Source organism: Montipora foliosa, chromosome 2 (genome assembly GCF_036669935.1).
Source record: "Montipora foliosa isolate CH-2021 chromosome 2, ASM3666993v2, whole genome shotgun sequence".
NCBI classification, from domain to species: Eukaryota; Metazoa; Cnidaria; class Anthozoa; order Scleractinia; family Acroporidae; genus Montipora; species Montipora foliosa.
The window spans coordinates 64,293,620-64,312,930 of NC_090870.1; the positions used below are offsets into that span (position 1 = coordinate 64,293,620).

At 41.3% G+C, this 19,311-nt stretch overlaps 2 protein-coding genes across 3 annotated transcripts in view; one reads left to right on the top strand and one right to left on the bottom strand.

Annotated features, from left to right (window-relative positions):
- Positions 1–564: 564 nt before the first annotated feature.
- LOC137985509 (protein usf-like) lies at positions 565–13,238 on the top strand. The gene is made up of 2 exons (XM_068833132.1): positions 565–994; positions 12,627–13,238. The coding sequence occupies exons 1-2, from the start codon at positions 658–660 to the stop codon at positions 13,046–13,048; spliced, it is 759 nt and encodes a 252-aa protein (XP_068689233.1). The 5' UTR covers positions 565–657; the 3' UTR covers positions 13,049–13,238.
- Positions 13,239–14,840: 1,602 nt separating this feature from the next.
- Positions 14,841–19,311, bottom strand: part of LOC137985497 (uncharacterized) — a 9,812-nt gene continuing 5,341 nt past the window's right edge. The window contains exons 6-7 of one of the 2 annotated variants that reach the window (XM_068833121.1): positions 18,293–18,631; positions 14,841–15,111 (exon numbers count right to left, since the gene is read on the bottom strand). In XM_068833121.1, coding sequence (XP_068689222.1) covers positions 15,036–15,111; positions 18,293–18,631 — 415 coding nt within the window. In that variant the 3' untranslated portion in view covers positions 14,841–15,035. The remainder of the gene's footprint in view (positions 15,112–18,292; positions 18,632–19,311) is intronic. The other variant, XM_068833124.1, reaches the window with a different exon arrangement.

Here is a 19,311-nt window from a genome sequence, read left to right on the forward strand (position 1 = left end):
AGCTCCCTATTATCACGCCCTCTCCGTCAATCACAAATGTTACCTTTCCGCGCTTAATGTGGGCGCCCTTTATTTTTTTTGCAAACACTTATTGGTCAGTTTGTCTGCTTCTGCTGTAATTGGTTAGGCAGTGTGCTAACGTCATGTGATGGATCACTGCTCTAATTAACGCTTACTGTCATGTAATTCATGTATAGTAACACTTTCTCAGTCGGTGGGAGAATATTTATCGTAAGCTTTTCGTAAAGCTCATGTAAATCGATTTCAAGATAAATGAACAAGAACTTATTTCCTCAAATGGTTTGGTGTTTTACTCCTACACTGCTTGCCAGTGTCTCTATTCGACCATACATTTATGTAACGTACTTTTTGAAGGAAATGATAGACGGGCCTTCGAAGGAATCTCCGACAACCCGATTTCACGAGCAGTCATCAGGGAGCCACGCGCATTTCCCTCGCGCCTCGATTCCCGCGTGACTACCAAGAAAACGCCTGTTGAGGATTCCTACGGTTAGTTCCGGATGACTGCTTTCGTGTAAGAGAATGTAGATTATTATCAGTGCTGAGTCACTTTGCAAAAACAAGTCACGCATCATTCAACATCAAATAAAGTGCAATATTCACTGCTTACAAACGCACAAGAATCAAGAAAGGAAAATGCTGCTTTTCGAAGAACTACCTGGGTTTTTAACTGTCCTTCTCAATCTGCACATGAGGTTTGACTCGGTGCATGTGCAAAAAGAGCCAGTTAATTTCACTTCAACGAATCCACTTGGAGACTGTCCCGGGTCGCTGAACGGAGCTATGCGATACCCGAGCAAATGCTTGATTGTAGTCCAAGAATGGTGGGGTATGAACGAGCAAATTAAAGAACAGGCAAGAGACATTGGTGAACTGGGCAAATTTGTCACCTTGGTACCTGATTTATACAGGGGAAAAGTAGCAAACACAAGCACAGAAGCGTTTCATTTGGTCACCAACTTGGATTATCCAGGTGGGTTAAACACACAAAATCATTGCTTTATTTATTAACCGAATCACAATTATTTTTATATTTTGTGTACTTCCTCAAAAAATACGAAGGGAAAACCAAGGACTAAACTTTTCAAGCAGCTCCATTTGGCCTTGTTTCATTCTTGTAAATGAACCGATAGGCATTACATAACTTAGGCGCGTAAACGTGTAAACGCGCGAGAAGTGTTTCTTTCACACGGTAGGTTCGCGTTTGTTCGAAACAAATCTGTTGTTTTTTAGCCATCGTTTGGGTAGTTCAGTTGAACTACCATACGGGAGAAATGAATGAAGGGGTAGTTTCTAAAGAAACTGTGGTGCTGCGTCGGTGGGGAAGTAGTATACAAAAATTTGGTATTATCAACGGAGTTGATAATGTAAATTGGCCACCGTACAGAGATTCTAAAAGCTGACGTTTCGAGCGTTAGCCCTTCGTCAGAGCGAATCGAGGGATTATGGGTTACGTGTAGTTTTTATAGTAGAGTAGGAGCTACGCTATTGGTGGTAACATGGCAACGTGAAAAATAGGAATATATTAGTTAAATGAAAAGCGTTCGTTAATACCGTGGGGATTAAGGGTGCCGATTTGAAAGATGAATTTTTGTTCCAGATTCTTGCGGCTTTCCGTCGTACCTAGATGTAGGGAAAGGCCGCAGATAGCCATGTTTTTTTTGGAGTGGTTAGGCAGATTGAAATGGCGAGCGACTGGCCTGGATGCATCCTTGTCATTCTTCTCAACATCGCGAAGGTGTTCGCGGAATCGGTCACCTAGTCGTCTACCTGTCTCACCAATGTATAATTTATTGCATAACGTGCAGGTTATGCAATAAACGACATTTGCGGAGGTACATGTGAAACGATCGGTGATCTTAACAGATCGCTTAGGTCCCGATATCTTGCTAGTGTCAACAACGAAAAGACAAGTTTTGCATCGCGAGCGCGCGCATTTGAAAGTGCCGGGTTGCTCGTTAGTTTTGAGCGCGCTTCTAACTAAAAAGTTGCCTACGTTTTTGTCGCGTTTGAATGAAATAAGTGGAGGTTGCGAAAAGATTCTACCAGTCTCGGGATCATTTTGGAGTAATTTAAAATTACTAAGAATGATGCTTTTGACTGCGTGATTATGAGGATGGAAAGTGAGGGTGAATGGAATTCTGTCATTCTTATCTTTTTGTGACGTTTGTAGTGATGACTGTCGATCAAATTGTTGGGCGCGATGATGGCCCGCTTTGACCACAGAGACAGGATAGCCACGTTTTTCGAAGAACTGGCACATCTCCTCTGATTTGCTGGAAAAATCGGAGTCATCACTACATAGACGTCGAAGTCTAAGAAATTGAGAATAAGGGATGGAGTTCTTGACATGTGATGGATGTGACGATGAATACAACAAATAACTGTGTGAATCAGTAGGTTTGTAGTGCACACTAGTACATAGCACGTTGCCTCTAATAGAAACGTTGATATCTAGAAAAGCCAATGAAGTTTCCGAAATTTCCCAGGTATATTTAAGAGCCGGATGAAAAGAGTTGACGGAGGTTATAAATTGATCGAGTTCTTCTCTGCTGGATGAAATAGCGCCGATGCAGTCGTCGATGTAACGGCCGTAGAGTTCAGGTTTGGGGCCGTTGTACTGACTAAAAAATTGGTGTTCAACATATCCTACAAAAAGATTGGCATAGCTAGGTCCCATTCTTGTGCCCATCGCTACACCATTAATTTGTTTGTAATAGTTGCCGGCGAATGAAAAACAATTAAGCGTTAAAACTAGTTCGGCAAGGCGGAGGAGCGTTTCCGAGCTAGGTTCTTTGACAGTGCGTTGATCGAAAAAGTGTTTAAGTGCTTGAAGACCTTCGCTATTAGGAATTACTGTGTATAGAGATGTAATGTCCATGGTGAAAATAAGTTTGTCTTGGCCGGAGAAATTGAAATCGCGGAAAATTTGTAGTGCGTGTGTACTGTCTTTAATGTATGATGGCAAAGATTTGTCGCTCCGAACTTTCCAAAATCTGTCCAGCAATTTTAGTACAATCGATTCGCGCTAAAATCCGACAACTTAATTCTGGACTGTTTGACCATTTACACCAAACCAAGACTCTAAAACTTCAACAATTAATAGGTCCGCAAATTACCGACGACACTACATTGCATAGCCATAATACCGTAATTACAATTCCAGAAAATCTTCCGCTTACTGACTCAGAGAAATCTGTTCTCAGTAAGGGCCTAAATTTTGTCCCTATTACCAAACGCACCAACGAATTTTCTATTAAGCAAGATGTCGAAAAATTCCTTCGCCGCGTTCAGTTAAAAGCCTTTTTTCACGACAAAGAGCATGATTCGGACACTTCTAATAAAGATATTTTTGAAACACTTCTAGTTCGCAAATCCAAATGGACTCCCCCAGAGGGACAATTTGCCTCTTTAGATTTTTTCACCAAAAAATGCCGTCACGACATTCACAAACTTAAATTCAATCGCAACACTAAATTTTCCAACCTTTCCTCGGAAGAGTGGGCGGCGCTTAAAAATCTTAGTAAACGCAACGACATAGTTGTCAAATCGGCCGACAAAGGCGGCGCGGTAGTTGTTTGGCGGTCCGACCTTTACCAAAAAGAAGCTTTGCGGCAACTTTCGGATACCTCGTTTTATGCCAAAATCCCTAAAGATCTCACTTCCAAGAATCAAAAACTTGTCAAAGACACCATTCAAAATCTTATAGTTAATCAAGAATTACCGGACACTGCCACTAATCTCATCATCAACACCCCTAGAACTTCGTGCATTTACTTCTTGCCTAAAATTCACAAACCCAACAACCCAGGTCGCCCTATCGTTTCTGCCTGTAGTTGCCCCACCGAGCTCATTTCTAGCTACTTAGACAGGATTATGACGCCTATCGTCAAATCTTTGCCATCATACATTAAAGACAGTACACACGCACTACAAATTTTCCGCGATTTCAATTTCTCCGGCCAAGACAAACTTATTTTCACCATGGACATTACATCTCTATACACAGTAATTCCTAATAGCGAAGGTCTTCAAGCACTTAAACACTTTTTCGATCAACGCACTGTCAAAGAACCTAGCTCGGAAACGCTCCTCCGCCTTGCCGAACTAGTTTTAACGCTTAATTGTTTTTCATTCGCCGGCAACTATTACAAACAAATTAATGGTGTAGCGATGGGCACAAGAATGGGACCTAGCTATGCCAATCTTTTTGTAGGATATGTTGAACACCAATTTTTTAGTCAGTACAACGGCCCCAAACCTGAACTCTACGGCCGTTACATCGACGACTGCATCGGCGCTATTTCATCCAGCAGAGAAGAACTCGATCAATTTATAACCTCCGTCAACTCTTTTCATCCGGCTCTTAAATATACCTGGGAAATTTCGGAAACTTCATTGGCTTTTCTAGATATCAACGTTTCTATTAGAGGCAACGTGCTATGTACTAGTGTGCACTACAAACCTACTGATTCACACAGTTATTTGTTGTATTCATCGTCACATCCATCACATGTCAAGAACTCCATCCCTTATTCTCAATTTCTTAGACTTCGACGTCTATGTAGTGATGACTCCGATTTTTCCAGCAAATCAGAGGAGATGTGCCAGTTCTTCGAAAAACGTGGCTATCCTGTCTCTGTGGTCAAAGCGGGCCATCATCGCGCCCAACAATTTGATCGACAGTCATCACTACAAACGTCACAAAAAGATAAGAATGACAGAATTCCATTCACCCTCACTTTCCATCCTCATAATCACGCAGTCAAAAGCATCATTCTTAGTAATTTTAAATTACTCCAAAATGATCCCGAGACTGGTAGAATCTTTTCGCAACCTCCACTTATTTCATTCAAACGCGACAAAAACGTAGGCAACTTTTTAGTTAGAAGCGCGCTCAAAACTAACGAGCAACCCGGCACTTTCAAATGCGCGCGCTCGCGATGCAAAACTTGTCTTTTCGTTGTTGACACTAGCAAGATATCGGGACCTAAGCGATCTGTTAAGATCACCGATCGTTTCACATGTACCTCCGCAAATGTCGTTTATTGCATAACCTGCACGTTATGCAATAAATTATACATTGGTGAGACAGGTAGACGACTAGGTGACCGATTCCGCGAACACCTTCGCGATGTTGAGAAGAATGACAAGGATGCATCCAAGCCAGTCGCTCGCCATTTCAATCTGCCTAACCACTCCAAAAAAAACATGGCTATCTGCGGCCTTTCCCTACATCTAGGTACGACGGAAAGCCGCAAGAATCTGGAACAAAAATTCATCTTTCAAATCGGCACCCTTAATCCCCACGGTATTAACGAACGCTTTTCATTTAACTAATATATTCCTATTTTTCACGTTGCCATGTTACCACCAATAGCGTAGCTCCTACTCTACTATAAAAACTACACGTAACCCATAATCCCTCGATTCGCTCTGACGAAGGGCTAACGCTCGAAACGTCAGCTTTTAGAATCTCTGTACGGTGGCCAATTTACATTATCAACTCCGTTGATAATACCAAATTTTTGTATACCATACGGGAGCCTTGTGGACTTAAGGACAAAACCTCGGGGTCTCAAAATAAGATGGTGTTGTAATTTTAATGCCATCTGAAAATGGATTGACTTCCTCGTCTTGAAAGATGAGGTTAAACTCGTGCAAAGAAAAGATGACCGCAGAATACCATTCCACCTCTTTGCATAAGAGTAACATCTATTGTATTCTTAGACCCCGCGTCCACATGTGTCCGGATACTAATTTTCGAAAACGGAGACTTTTTGCTCCGTTTTTGCTTCCCGTCCACATGAAAAGGGCACCGAAAACGAAGGTTTTTGAAGACGCCTCCGCGTGTAGATTTTAGAAAGCGGAGTCGAGCTGATACCAAAGAGGGCGATGCGCACGCATGTTCTGTAGGTGGAGGTGACCGTTTTTCGCGTATTCGTGTGGACAGGCAAATACAATTCGAAAACGCTACGTGTGGGCATTAAGTTTTTTCATACACGGAGGGGAAAATCTTGGTTTCGAAAACACCCGGAAGACCAATTCTTCAGAGAACGCCGCCGAATGCCAATAAAGGTGGTAAGGCATTTGCAGTCACCAGTACCATTCATCAGTTAGCATTACACATTACAATCTGCTGTACGTAGTTAAGCGATAGACAAGTTTGGGAATTTGTAGAAAGGATGAATGGCGAGTAGCTCCCTTCTGGTTCATAATAAGTTCGGTCATGTAGTACTGGTCGTGGCATGTAAATAAAGCCTGGTTTTTACTAGCGACGCAAGCAGAAGAGCGCTTATTTCACCGCGAAAACGGGGTTGACGCAAGCATAAGCACAAGGATCAAGGATCGTTGTGTTTGCGTTTATGCTTGCGTTCGCTTGCGTCGTGTGAAAACGAAACGCAGCATAAGCGCAAAGAAATTTGTTGCGTCTGGCCAATTAAAACGCTCGTTCCAGATTCCCTGAGTCTGAGCATTTGAACCAAATGATGCTCATGTTGACGTTCGTTTTCACTAGCATTAGCTGGTTATGCTTGTGCTTATGCTAGCGCTTGTGATTGCGTCACTAGTGAAAACAGCTGAAGACAGACAGCATAAAAACTTCAACATTTTTATTTCGTTAGTTTTTGTTTTGTTAATGTCAACGCATGGAAATACAAATATAAAATAATATGAAAAATTCAACTTGAGTTTAATCCAAAAGAAGTATGGTTCACAATGCTTCATAACTTAACGCCAAAACCACGCCCTCGTTCAATTTTTCGTGTCTTTCTTTGTTTATTGCCTCATAATTTTTAAGCTAGACTTCAATAACAAAGGTTATTACTCAACACGTTGTGACAATGTCCAAATATGGTCATCGTGCGTACTCAACGCATATCCTGCTAATGAAGGGGGAAGTTTCTAAAGAAACTGTGGTGCTGCGTCGGTAGGGAAGTAGTATACAAAAATTTGGTTTTATCAACGGAGCGATTCGCTCTGACGAAGGGCTAACGCTCGAAACGTCAGCTTTTAGAATCTCTGTACGGTGGCCAATTTACATTGTCAATTTACATTGTCAACTCCGTTAATAAAACCAAATTTTTGTATATCCTGCGATATACGTAATTTTGTGTGTCGCCGAGAAAAATGGTATTTTTCCAGCTTTTTTTTCCAATAAACGTAGAAAATTGTGCTTTGTCATCAATGTGTTGAATAATAAAACAATTATCCTGCTCAATCTTGCGGAAGATCCCCTGATTTTAGCCAATGTATCAGGCGATATTCCGCGCAATTTCGCAAAATAATTGTTAAATATTAGAAGAGGGCCACACAGTTTGTGCGGTATGAAACTCGTTAGTAATAAAATGGCCAGTCAGAGCATTTGCTGATTCGACCACCTTCTTTAGATATATAACCTTTCTAAAGATATATTACCCTTTTTTAGATATATAAATCTTTATCTATAAAACATAAAGCTTCGGAATCATATAACATTTAGCGAGTCAAGTTAGCTATCGGCGAATATTTTTCTTTTCCCTTGAGACTCGTTGTGTCCCAGAAGCAAGTCGAGGGGAAGGAAAAGAAAAGTATTAAAGAAGCGGCCACACAAAAGGGCTTCGGCCTTTTACTTCTTTGAGAAAACAACGAGTTCAAGCAGACACAACATTGATTTGTTCAAAGCTTTTTGCCGTTGCATCGCGTGATTGGTTTCAGCGAGATCATGGTTAAAACAACGCAAACTCTGAAGCCTGGTTTTCACTAGCGACGCAAACACACGCGCAAGCATAACAGCGCTTATTTAACCGTGAAAACGGGGTTGACTCAACAATAAGCACATGCGCATACACAAGCACACGGATCAAAATGTTTCCTTTTCCTTGTGTTTGCGTTTATGCTTGCGTTCGCTTGCGTCGTGTGAAAACGAAACGCAGCATCAGCACAAGGAAATTTGTTGCGTCTGGCCAATTAAAGCTCTTTTTCCAGATTCCCTGCGTCTGAGCATTCGAATAAAATTATGGCGGTTACCGAGGTTGATTTTGATGCTTATGTTGACGTTCGTTTCACTAGCATAAGCTACTTATGCTTGCACTTGTATTTTAGTCGCTAGTGAAAACCTGGCTTGATCAACCAATGATGATAAGGATTAATGATGAACTTTATATTAGTGTAAAGTGTATTTGGCGCTGGGGCACTGATTAGGGACACTGATTAGGGACACTGATTAGGGACACTGATTAGGGACACTGATTAGAGGCACTGATTAGGGACACTGATTAGGGCACCGTGATTAGGGACACTGATTAGGGACACTGTACAGTAGAAATCAAACCAACTCACATCAAATTGTAGGCTGGTTTTTGAGGAGAGGGGAAAACTGGTGGAGTACACGAAGAAAAACCTCTCAGAGCAGAGTAGAGAACCAACGAACTCCACCCACACAAGACATTGAGTCTTGGAATCTAACCTGGGCCACATTAGTGGGAGGAATGTGCTTTCACCACTGCGCCATCCATAGGATAGTCAGTTGCATCATGATCAATGAAAACAGGAAATGTTTTATCAATAGAGAGAGCAGACATAGATTGATGCTTCTCTGGTTTGAATAAATAGTCCATTTTACAGTTGTGTGCTTGGTTACCTGGCCTTTGAATGAAAGTGAGGCTGAAGTTGACCTTGTTTTGATAGAAACCTCACTGCTTTTATAATGTTAATTCTTACTAATTAGCATGACAACAACATCATTAACATAAGAAAAGGAGAGGTCTGTATCATAACAAGGTCAACACCAGCCTCACTTTCATTTAAAGCCCAGGTAACTAAGCACACAACTGTAAAGAGGTCTATTTGAATGTCTGTCTGATTGTCAACGTGGTTACGATGAGAACTGTAACTTTTAATGGAGAGATTTAGCTTCGCGTTTTCATGAAACTACAAACAGGCTGCTTTTTTAATTAAAAATTGTCTCTCCCTTTTGAGATGTTGCTCGATATCTGGAGATAATAAGGAGGAAGTGAGCAAATGAAACAAGTTTCGTTGCCTTGCATACGGCGAGAGCTACTGAAATTTAAACTGACCAATCAGAATTCAGCGAGCGGGAAAAACTGTGCTATCCTTGTGCTATTCGACGTCACGCCAATTGTTTACATTCGGATTGGTTAGATGGGTGGACATTCGCTCAGCCTTCTCTTGTGACTCTCTTGACCGTCGCTTCTTTGAACTCAGCGGGACAGAAATGACGCATTGTTCTGGCAATCAATTTGCTAATCCACTTTATCCAGTTTATGAATTGGTCTAGCATGTGATTAAAAACCAGGATCGCCTTTGAACTTTATTCTCTGGAGGAAGAAGACATTGCTGAGTGAACATTTATACGACGAAATCCCTTGGTTTGTTCAGCACTTTGATGTCCGATAACTGAGCCGCTCTAATGAGTGTTGGGTCAATCGCATTTGGCCATCTGACCATATGAAGTTTTTTCAGCTCTTGTTTGTGTCCATCATGATCGAACTTCAGGTGAAGCGCTATGCTGCTTTATGCCAACTTCGATGGCTTGTGATGAGCTTGCCTGCTGCCCAAATTGTTGTTGTATTTGGGCAAGATTGGTCTTATCGGGTTGGAACTTAATAGTGAGGGGAACAATTTTTCGTTCATCTGCTGTGCCAAACAACAAACAATCCTGTTGGGTGTTCCACGTGCTTGGCGAGTCTTGCACGACCATCATCTATCAGATCTGGAGTGGAATTTTCTTTCAGTGATTACAACTTGCGATCGTTCTGCAAACATCCACGTAGCATGCAGGACGTTTTAGTGGGCGTTTTAGTGACTTTGCAGGACTTTTTAGTGACTTCAGGATCCCCGGCCCGTTTTGCTGTTTCAAAGGGAGTCGTGTATTTTTGAGCAGTTTGTCTTCATTGCTTGTATTTTTTCGTTTGTTCCTGGTGGCGCAAAGTAACTTTGATGATTTGAAAGGACTTGAATCCTTAATTGAATTAGCGATTTTTTTAATTAAGGAACCAACAAGTGAATGGTACACAAAATTAGGAGAAACTGTTGGTTGAATAGACAATATTTGTAGACATAATTATCTACCCAGTTTAAGTACTAAGCTCAACAAGTTGTTTGGCTCCACAAGTTTCAGTTTCAGGCCACGTACCCAAATTCACCCTGGTACTGTTGTACACTACCATAGTTCTTTGGAAATTGAATAGCTCCTTGAACACCTGGTTGCTTGAGAAGAAACTTGATGTGTTTGTTCTCTACATTGGTGAATGCAGCCACTAACTGTCCATTGTGGATAAACTCCAGACCAACTCTTTTTTCAATTTATTCTTTGTTCTTCGCACGGCATTAACAATGGTGTCCCTTGTAAAATGTTACTTTAAAGAGTTTGTTTAAGTTATTTCCAATTTCATAGGGCACTGTGGTTGCCAGATTCACTTTAAAACTTATCATGGAAATGTAAATCAATGCCAGTGAAAAGTCAGTCTCTTGAGTTGTTGATAGAAAATTAATTTAAAATATGCATATTGAAACATCAGTTGAGGAATATTTTTTTCCCTTTTTGTGAACCTAACATACATTGCTGCCATTTATTTATTTGCTTGGTCATTCAATGTCTTGATCAGATCAAATAATTTATTTTTTAGGTATTGTGTATCTTTAGCTAAAAACTTAACTGGTTGCTTTTTAGAGCCCTTTTGCGGCATATTTAGATAGGCAGGAAATGTTCCACATTTTATGGTAAATAGTTCTGCATAGTTTTAAGGAATATTGCGGCCTAAGCTAATTGAATATGAGAATAAAATGTGCTGTTTGACATTTTGTGAATTTTAAGACTATTAATATTGTTTGCGCTTGTTAAAACAAGCGCAAACAATATTAATAGTCTTTAAATTAAAAGGCTTAAGGTTGGCACTCAAAAGTGTTCCTTCAACAATCTTATTCTGTAAAGATTACCTTGGAAGTATTGGATTAATGCAAGTTTTTTCTTCTAGCCTCTTTCCCCAGTGCCCTCTGAGAATGGAGTTGATTTGGTTTTGCCTGATGTTGAAAGATGAAACAATGCCTAAACCAGCCGCAAGAAATACTTCATGGTGCTTTTTTACAAACATGGGCATGAGGGTGCTCATAAGCATCTGAGCATTGTTTCGCATGCTAAAGTCATAATTATTACAAATAATTTGTTTATCTTAGAGAGTCTTCTTTTCTTGTTGGTCAGTCAAAAATTGTTGGAATAGCTTGTTTGAGCTGTTGGATAGAGGCAGAACATTTGATGAGGGCCTCCTGGGGAGAGGAGTCCTTGTTCCCTTTAGATATTTTCTTGTGTTTCCTTGTTCCCCAAATTACTTTGAAACTTGTTCCCAGCCTTTTGATCCCTAAAATTTAAATATTGGTTTTCTTCCCTTGTTCCCTAAAATATTTTGATATTGTTCCTCTGTTCCCCAGTTCAAATAAGCCATGTTCCCTTCTTCCCTCAAACCCCTGGGAGTGCCTCTTTGATGTTGATTCTGGTATTGGCCTAATAGTAATTCACTGTAGAATTGCAAGACACAGCAAGTTCTTATTTGGGAGTGAGGGAAAAGTTTTGAATAAATGTTTGCTCAATACAAGAAACAAAATTTGACTGCACCTTCTAGACCTTACTCTTTTCAGACATGAATCAGCTTGTTTGCACCTTTCTGGCGACCTGCGGGAGGGCAAGCTCTAGAAACTCTTCTTTAGTGAGCCTTCCGCTGAAGTCTGGCTTTCCGGTGTTAGGGGCCGAGGTTTTAGTGCAAAATTCATCAGCGGCTTCTTGCAGCTTCTCAAAGCTGTTCCTTCGGGCAATGGTTAGTAAAAGTTTTGTAGTGCTTATACAAATTTTCGCTACTTGAAAAGGTATGTTTATACAAAACAAATATCAGCTTGACAATTTTTCTTTCCCGATACTCCATTTAAAATGCACGTGAGCGCTATTAATAGAGAGCCAGAAAACCATTTAAAACATTTTGTGGCAATTTTTTTGTCAACAAACTTGGGTTGCCGGCGAGCAGAATTCGAACGTAAGCTGTTGTGCTTTGGCTTTTATTTGTGCTTTTTCTAACTAATCTAAGACGAATTCAGGCTGGTATTTTCGAATCAAGTGTAAGAAGACGGCAAAACCGTATTGATAATGTATTTATTTGAGTTAACTTCGCGAATAAAGACTTTAATCGCTTCCGATCGACACGCACAACCGAAATGTACTGTTTCCGGTGAAAGGGCAAATGATTGACAGGATAGCACAGTTTTGACTGCCGCGCGCACTGCGGGCGCGGGTTCCGTATGCAAGGTGATTGTAGTTTAATGGCGTAGCTGCCACGTCTCTTCTATATCTCAGTTGAAGACGACGTGCTGAATTAGTAGTCGGAAGGTCGTAAGCTCGACCCCTTCAATGAAGCACTCGGATTTTTCCGAGTACTTTCTTTTCTTGTCACCATCGGAAAAAAATACATGTTGTCAAGTTTCTTTAATTTTTGGCAAATTGTAGATTTCTGCATGACGTTTTTTGCGTACACGATGCTAAATCTCTCTAATATTTTGTGACGCTACAATGACGCGGGCGTGGTACACAATTTGATTGTTTCAACATTGAACGTGCTCAGGTGCTGTGAAAGACATACAAGGTGCAGCCCAGTATCTGCTCAAGTCAGGCTGCAAGAAAGTTGGCATCACTGGTTTCTGTATGGGAGGATCACTATCTCTGGCAGCTGCTGCTCTTGTACCAGAAATCTCTGCTGCTGCTCCATTTTATGGCATTCCACCTCCACAGCTCGCGGACGTGTCCACCATAAAAATCCCACTTCAGTGCCATTTTGGTAAAAATGACACTTCCAACACGGCAAACCCGACTAAGTACGGTGAGCTGAGGCAGCAGTTGGATGCAGGAGGTGTGGATTACGAATTTTATGAATATGAGGCAGGCCACGCGTTCACGAATCCACACAGTGCTAACTATAACAAAACCATCGCTGAGTTGTCTGTGGGAAGAATGATCGATTTTATGAACAAGCATTTAGCTAGCTAAGCACAATAACGCCTAACTAAATACAGGATATCGCATCGACAATGAGATTGCATCATGTAAATAGAGCTTACTCTGCAAGCCCTGACCACTTTTCAAACTTCCTATACGTCTTGCCACTTACAAATCACAAAATGGTGTGATTTCTATGCTGTTATTTTGGTGATTGTATGAAGTAAATCAAGTCCATATATTCAAATTGTACTCTCTTTAATTTCAAGCCTACATAAACTAAATTAAAGTTCATAGCAGTCAGGACGCGATGATAACCAGGAAAACGTCAGGTTGTTGGCAAAGAAACCTTTTTGTTCCCAACAAAATAGTCTGTTTACGAGCCAAGTGGCCCATCAGAGCCGGAGTTTATCCCGGTTTCTGTGACCCCCTGGATGGGATGCCAGTCCATCGCAGGGTTACCCCCCCCAGCACAGCATTTCGCCGGCAATCATTTATACACCTGGGTGGAGAGAGGCACCATGGGAGTAAAGTGTCTTTCCCAAGAACACAACACAATATCCCCGGTCAGGACCCGGACAAGGACCAGTCGATCCGGAGTCGAGAACGCTAAGATCATTATGGTCTAATCGAATACTATGCGGAAAGAAACGTTAAAAGAGAAAAAGAGAATTCGCGTATCCGCATATAGCCATAGCTTTTATCCTTTGATGATGAAGAGTTTACTATTATCGTTATTGAAAGCGAAAAACCAATATCACCTATAATCCCATCTCTCAGACAATACGTTCGCGTTGATTGGTCAATATAGCAGGGCCACATTTTTTAAATATAGACCACTTTTGTAAATGGCGACCACTTTTACATTCTTTGTCTCTATGTTAATTAGACTTACTGCCCTCATTTTGAAACAAAAATTCTTTTGAATTTTGCTCGTCATAGCGAGGGTAGGATTCTGATTAGCATTAAAACAAAAGAATATTTTATTTGGCCGCCATTATATAGCCTTGGTGTGAGTAATGGCTCCCTGTTTTTTCCGGTTTAGTTTAAATTGCGCACATGAAATAAAATTTTTGATAGAACCCATTGGGAACTCGGAAAAATCCGAGCCCCAGATGGGATTCGAACCCACGACCCTTCGTGATCTAGTCAGATGCTCTAACCACTGAGCTACTGGAGACTCTATGGAGTCACTTTTGTGTGTATCATTCTCACATTCGCTCACTTGGGTGGTTAGTTTGAATTGATGTGGAAAAACCCGAGCCTAAGTTTACATTTGCGACCCTCGAACCGGACAGTGAGAGCTATTTACTGTGAGGAACACCCGCTCCTGCGGAAGAATGACTTTAAACTAGAGGAGATAATGCCTGCAATCAATTTTGTTTGAAAATTCTTTTAAAAAAGTGTTTGAATTAGAAAAAAGTGAATTTTAATAATCGCTTACTTTCACTTTTCACATTTTTTGGGCGCCGCCACCTTGAGTACTTATGACGTGTTGTTCTGTCACAAAGACTTTTTGTATAGTAGCGGAAGCTCGTGACCTTGATTCAAGGTCATGTGCTTTAGCTTCAGTCTGTTAATAGGGACCTTTAGATCGGAAGACGAGGACGACTACGAGTACTTAATACGAGTACGAGTTTTCCTTACTGAGCATGCGCATAAGGTTCGGACGCCGACATTTTTCGAAGTGCGCGTGCTCAGAACGGAAAACTCGTACTCGTAGTCGTCCTCGTCCTCCGATCTAAAGGTCCCTAATAACAATAGGGCAACCGTAAATGTTACAGCTGTTCAAGATGGCGGCGCGCGGGAAATTTGAAAACAAACACTGATACAAACACTTTCTTTGAAAAATTATCCAAAAATTTTATTGCAAAGATTTGTCAGTGGGCTAAAGCCATTTTCATTAGCATAAAGTCATTGCCATGTCACCTGTTGTCCTTTTAAGAATACATGAAGGACACATCTACAGTATTCACACATTTTACAAAAAAGCACCTTTTCTAATTTTTCAGTCCTTCCGTAGTATTGCTCGAGGATCTCAAGTTTCAACCAACTCCAAACTACTTATGGTCAGTGGTCTCTGTTGGTTCTTCTTCTCTTCTTTTCGGCCGATCCTACAAATCCAGCAGAAAATACAGATTTCATTACTTTGTTATTAACTCATAACCTGAAGGATGCCTTGTATTAAATATACCTGGCACGGGTTGTTCAAAAGCCGATTAACGCTAATCCCAGATTAAAAATTAACCAAGGAGTTTATTTCTCTACTCCTAAATGCTCTTCAACGTTGATATTCGACAAAATTTTGCATTAGAAGAGGTCAATCTTGAAAAAAAAAAGCAAAAGAAACGTTCACCTAAAAGCAGAAAACATGAAACAAACGTTTACGCTAATCCTGGATTTAGTTATTCGGCTTTCGAACAACCGGGCCCTGGTGTATAACTGTGGACATACACACAACTTTTATTTATAAGCTCGTCCCCAGGTTGTTCAGTTTTTAGATTATGTAGCAACTATCCAGGATCTGAACATGCAGCGATGAAAGGCGTGTACGTTAACATTTAGAGAGAACATTGAAAATTTATCTTCGGGTGCTCACCTCCCCAACATAAACTCAAATATGATCAATTATACATGTACGTTGCTGTTAGGAAGAAAACGGCAAAGAATCGGACCCAAATACATACACAAAACGCACGCTTAGGTCGTGCAGAGCCATTAGGGAGATTTAGCATCACGTTTGGAAGACCTTACACAGCAATGACCAGAACCAGGTTGCTGACCAGCGGTTTTCGTTAAAACAATGGTTTGCTGGGGGTGCTCAGTCTCGCGGACTCAGAAAATCTGGTTGTGGTCATTGTTATTTAGGGGTTTCATCGCCGTTTACGTGAAACGCGCATGGCAAAAGTGACCACGTGACCATGATTTTCCCGCCATTTTCTTCGTTTGCCGGCTGCCGTGGGTCACCCGCAGGCTCGTACCCAGTCGCTATTTACGTGCTTTTTGGGGAAAGAGGATTGGATACTAGGTTGGATTAAGGCGCGCGAGGTGTCATGGGAAGGGTCGAAGGGAAAATAGCTATTTTTCTTCGGCCTCTTCCCATAACTCCCCGCTCGCTCCACTTTATCCAGACCGCTTTCGCTTTGAAACCGTAAATAGCGACTGGGTACTAGTCTGGGTCACCCGAAGCTAAAGTCACAACCTTAAAGGCCGTTTATACGACAGAAAAATTTGGTCCGGACCCGCCAAAAAAAGCGGTACGGACTCAGAACTTTTGTAAAGAAACACTGGAGTTTCTGCAGGGCCATAGGCGCCTATGGCCCTGTAGAAACTCCAGTGTTTCTTTACAAAAGTTATGGGTCCGTACCGCTTTTTTGACGGGTCCGGACCCAAATTTTTCTGTCGTGTAAACGGCCTTTAAGAGACCTTTAGCACCGACGTTTTCGGGATACACCGGAAACTGCAAACCGCGGTTTGCAGTTAGACGTTTTCCGTTAGAGGTTAGCTCGATTTTGAACTTTAGCAAGCCGTTCCTGTTAAGCTGACATGGGCGCCGCCATCTTGGATTTTTCATCGCTACAACTGCTTTCAAATCAAACAGCTCAAATTCTCCCAAAACTTATATTTGATCTTCAAAATTGTTCCCAATAGATAACAAACAGATGAAACAACATGACTGATATGGTCAAACGGGGGGTCTGATTGATCTCTGGCTATAAAACGCTTCCGTAAATCGCTTACCGCAAGAATGGTGTCTTAAATTTAAAACTCGAACCGCAGACTGCAAACGAGACGGGAAGGACAAGATCACGTGATTTCCCGAGGTTTGCAGTTCGCGGTATTGCCCGAAAAATTCGTTGCTAAAGGTCTCTCTATTTTACGTGAAACGTGAAGCGCCAAGCCTACGTTTTCCGTTTCACGTAAACGTGATGCTAGATCTCTCTATTGCTTTTTGCTGTTAAACGTCGTGTCTTAAGTAAGCAAAATTTTCAAACAAAACTGATTCACATAAACGTGAAATTCCTGTCAAGCCGTTTTCAGTGAACACAATAACGAGTGACTTTTAAGCAAATCCACAGACAAAGATCGAATGCACGAACGAGCATGTTTAAACTTTAACGATGCTTTCTTCTTGCAGTTGCGTTTGAGGTTTCCTGGCTGCTTTTGATCTAGAAATTAGAAATTGGTTTTAATTTACGTTTAAATGGTTGATTTCTGACAGGAGTCCATGTCCACGCGTGCCGCACGTGCATCACGATCATGTTTCCCTCTTTTAACCAGTCATATTCTTGCTTTGTGGCGTAGTCGTTGCCGTTGCCTTAGCCGTTGTCTTCGCTTCAACTCCCCATTGTTTCAGACTATCTCTGTTTAGAAGTCAAAACTTTGGTTTTATTGACGGAGTTGATAATGTAAATTGGCCTCCGTACAGAGATTCTAAAAGCTGACGTTTCGAGCGTTAGCCCTTCGTCAGAGCGAATCGAGGAATAGTGGGTTATGTGTAGTTTTTATAGTAGAGTAGGAGCTACGCTATTGGTGGTAACATGGTAACGTGATGTATTCCTCTTTTTCACGTTAACATGTTACCACCAATAGCGTAGCTCCTACTCTACTATAAAAACTACACATAACCCACTATTCCTCGATTCGCTCTGACGAAGGGCCAACGCTCGAAACGTCAGCTTTTAGAATCTCTGTATGGTGGCCAATTTACATTATCAACTCCGTTGATAAAACCAAATTTTTGTATACAACTTCCCTACCGACGCAGCACCACAGTTTCTTTAGAAACTACCCCATTTCTTCATCTGTTGAGAATGGTTCCTGCGTTATATATTGTCAGCTTAGCCAATCAATGCTTGATATTCCAATTTTCTTCATAGGTGTAGGAATCGAAATTTAAAATAGCAATCAAAAATTATCTAGGTTTGAGAAAACGGTCACTCAAATCAGCGGTAGGTTCTTCGCTCCTAGTCATAGAATCCTGTTGTTTCCAGTCAAAACGTATTTTAAAATCATTCCCGAGCCCTCCTCAGCTTCAAGTGTTCCTTAAAGAAACCGACGAAGCCAAACGGTGTTACTTTCTGTTTAAATTAATGCAACAAGGTTTTCCCTTCCTTTCCACCGTATTTCTGGGCGTACTTTGTACATGACGACTTTGGACTTGTACACGTCACGATGCGCAAGCACGCATGCCCTGAGAGATCGAGTTGACGCGCAACACAATTTGGAATTTTTGTTTTCAAGCATCATGTTTCAAAGGCTACAAAAGAATTAAAATTCAATTTGCTCACTTACCAACAGGCGACAGATATACACACTGCCAAAATGAGAAGGACTCCTACGAATGCACCAAAGAAAATGTATAACAGCAGACTCTTGAGAGATGTCCCGCTACTCGACTTTGTTGTCTTGACTTCATTTAAGGTAAATGCTCGCGCGCCAGCGATCTCCTTGCCAAGCACACGACTAAGATTGCTCTGGTGCTCTTGAACGATGGACAAAAGATGGTGATTTGATAAGAATTTGTTTTCACCGGTTGACACGAAAAATGCTATCAATAGGTCGCCAGGGATGTTGATACTTTCTTTAGGAAATCCTGTTACGATGTATACTTCCCAAGAGGTCGTTTCTCGTCTAATGAAAAGAACAGAGCGGAGTGATCGACATTGCAACATCTGTGCGTGAGGGGCTTTCACGCGCAAACGCGTTAAATGTGGCTACGCGGCCAAATGGCCATGTAGATCTATGTACATTTCCATTGTACTTCTTTCTTTTGCATGGATAAGTGACGATTATCACCGTGGAATCCCTCACATTTTTTGACGGTTTGAGAACAAGATATACCCTGAGGTTTTGTTACAATTGTTGGAACTTAGCCATGTAGCCACGAAGCCCCGCAGCCACAGCTTGCGCGGATGCGGGTAGTAGAGTAGCCACGTAGCCATGTCGTGGTCAGCTAGGGAAGTATAAATCAAGGACGAATGATCTATTTAGACGTGGCGCAAGTCCAAGGAGCGCAGCAGGCAAGTTCAATATGGGCATTGAGAGCGATGAAAATCAATCAAACCTGCCCCTGTCGCATTAGCAAAGGGAGGATTCAGGTAAAATTAACAATATCAATATCGTCCTCAGCGACAGCGTTATTATCATCAATATGTTTATCATCTTTAACTTAATATCGTCATCATCTTATTGCGTTTAGCGTGACAAGGGTTACGTCGTGCTGCACGTGCGTTGCATCATGGGCTTGTTTTACCATGTGATTTGTAAACTTCTATGTGTTATTGTTAATATTAAATGGGATTTGAACCTTA

What these genes read in the sequence shown, in the direction of transcription:
- LOC137985509 (XM_068833132.1), top strand. Translation starts at nt 658, where the DNA reads ATGCTGCTTTTCGAAGAACTACCTGGGTTTTTAACTGTCCTTCTCAAT. An exon ending in CACCAACTTGGATTATCCAG is followed by an intron (nt 995 to 12,626) that starts GTGGGTTAAACA and finishes GAACGTGCTCAG; the next exon opens with GTGCTGTGAAAGACATACAA.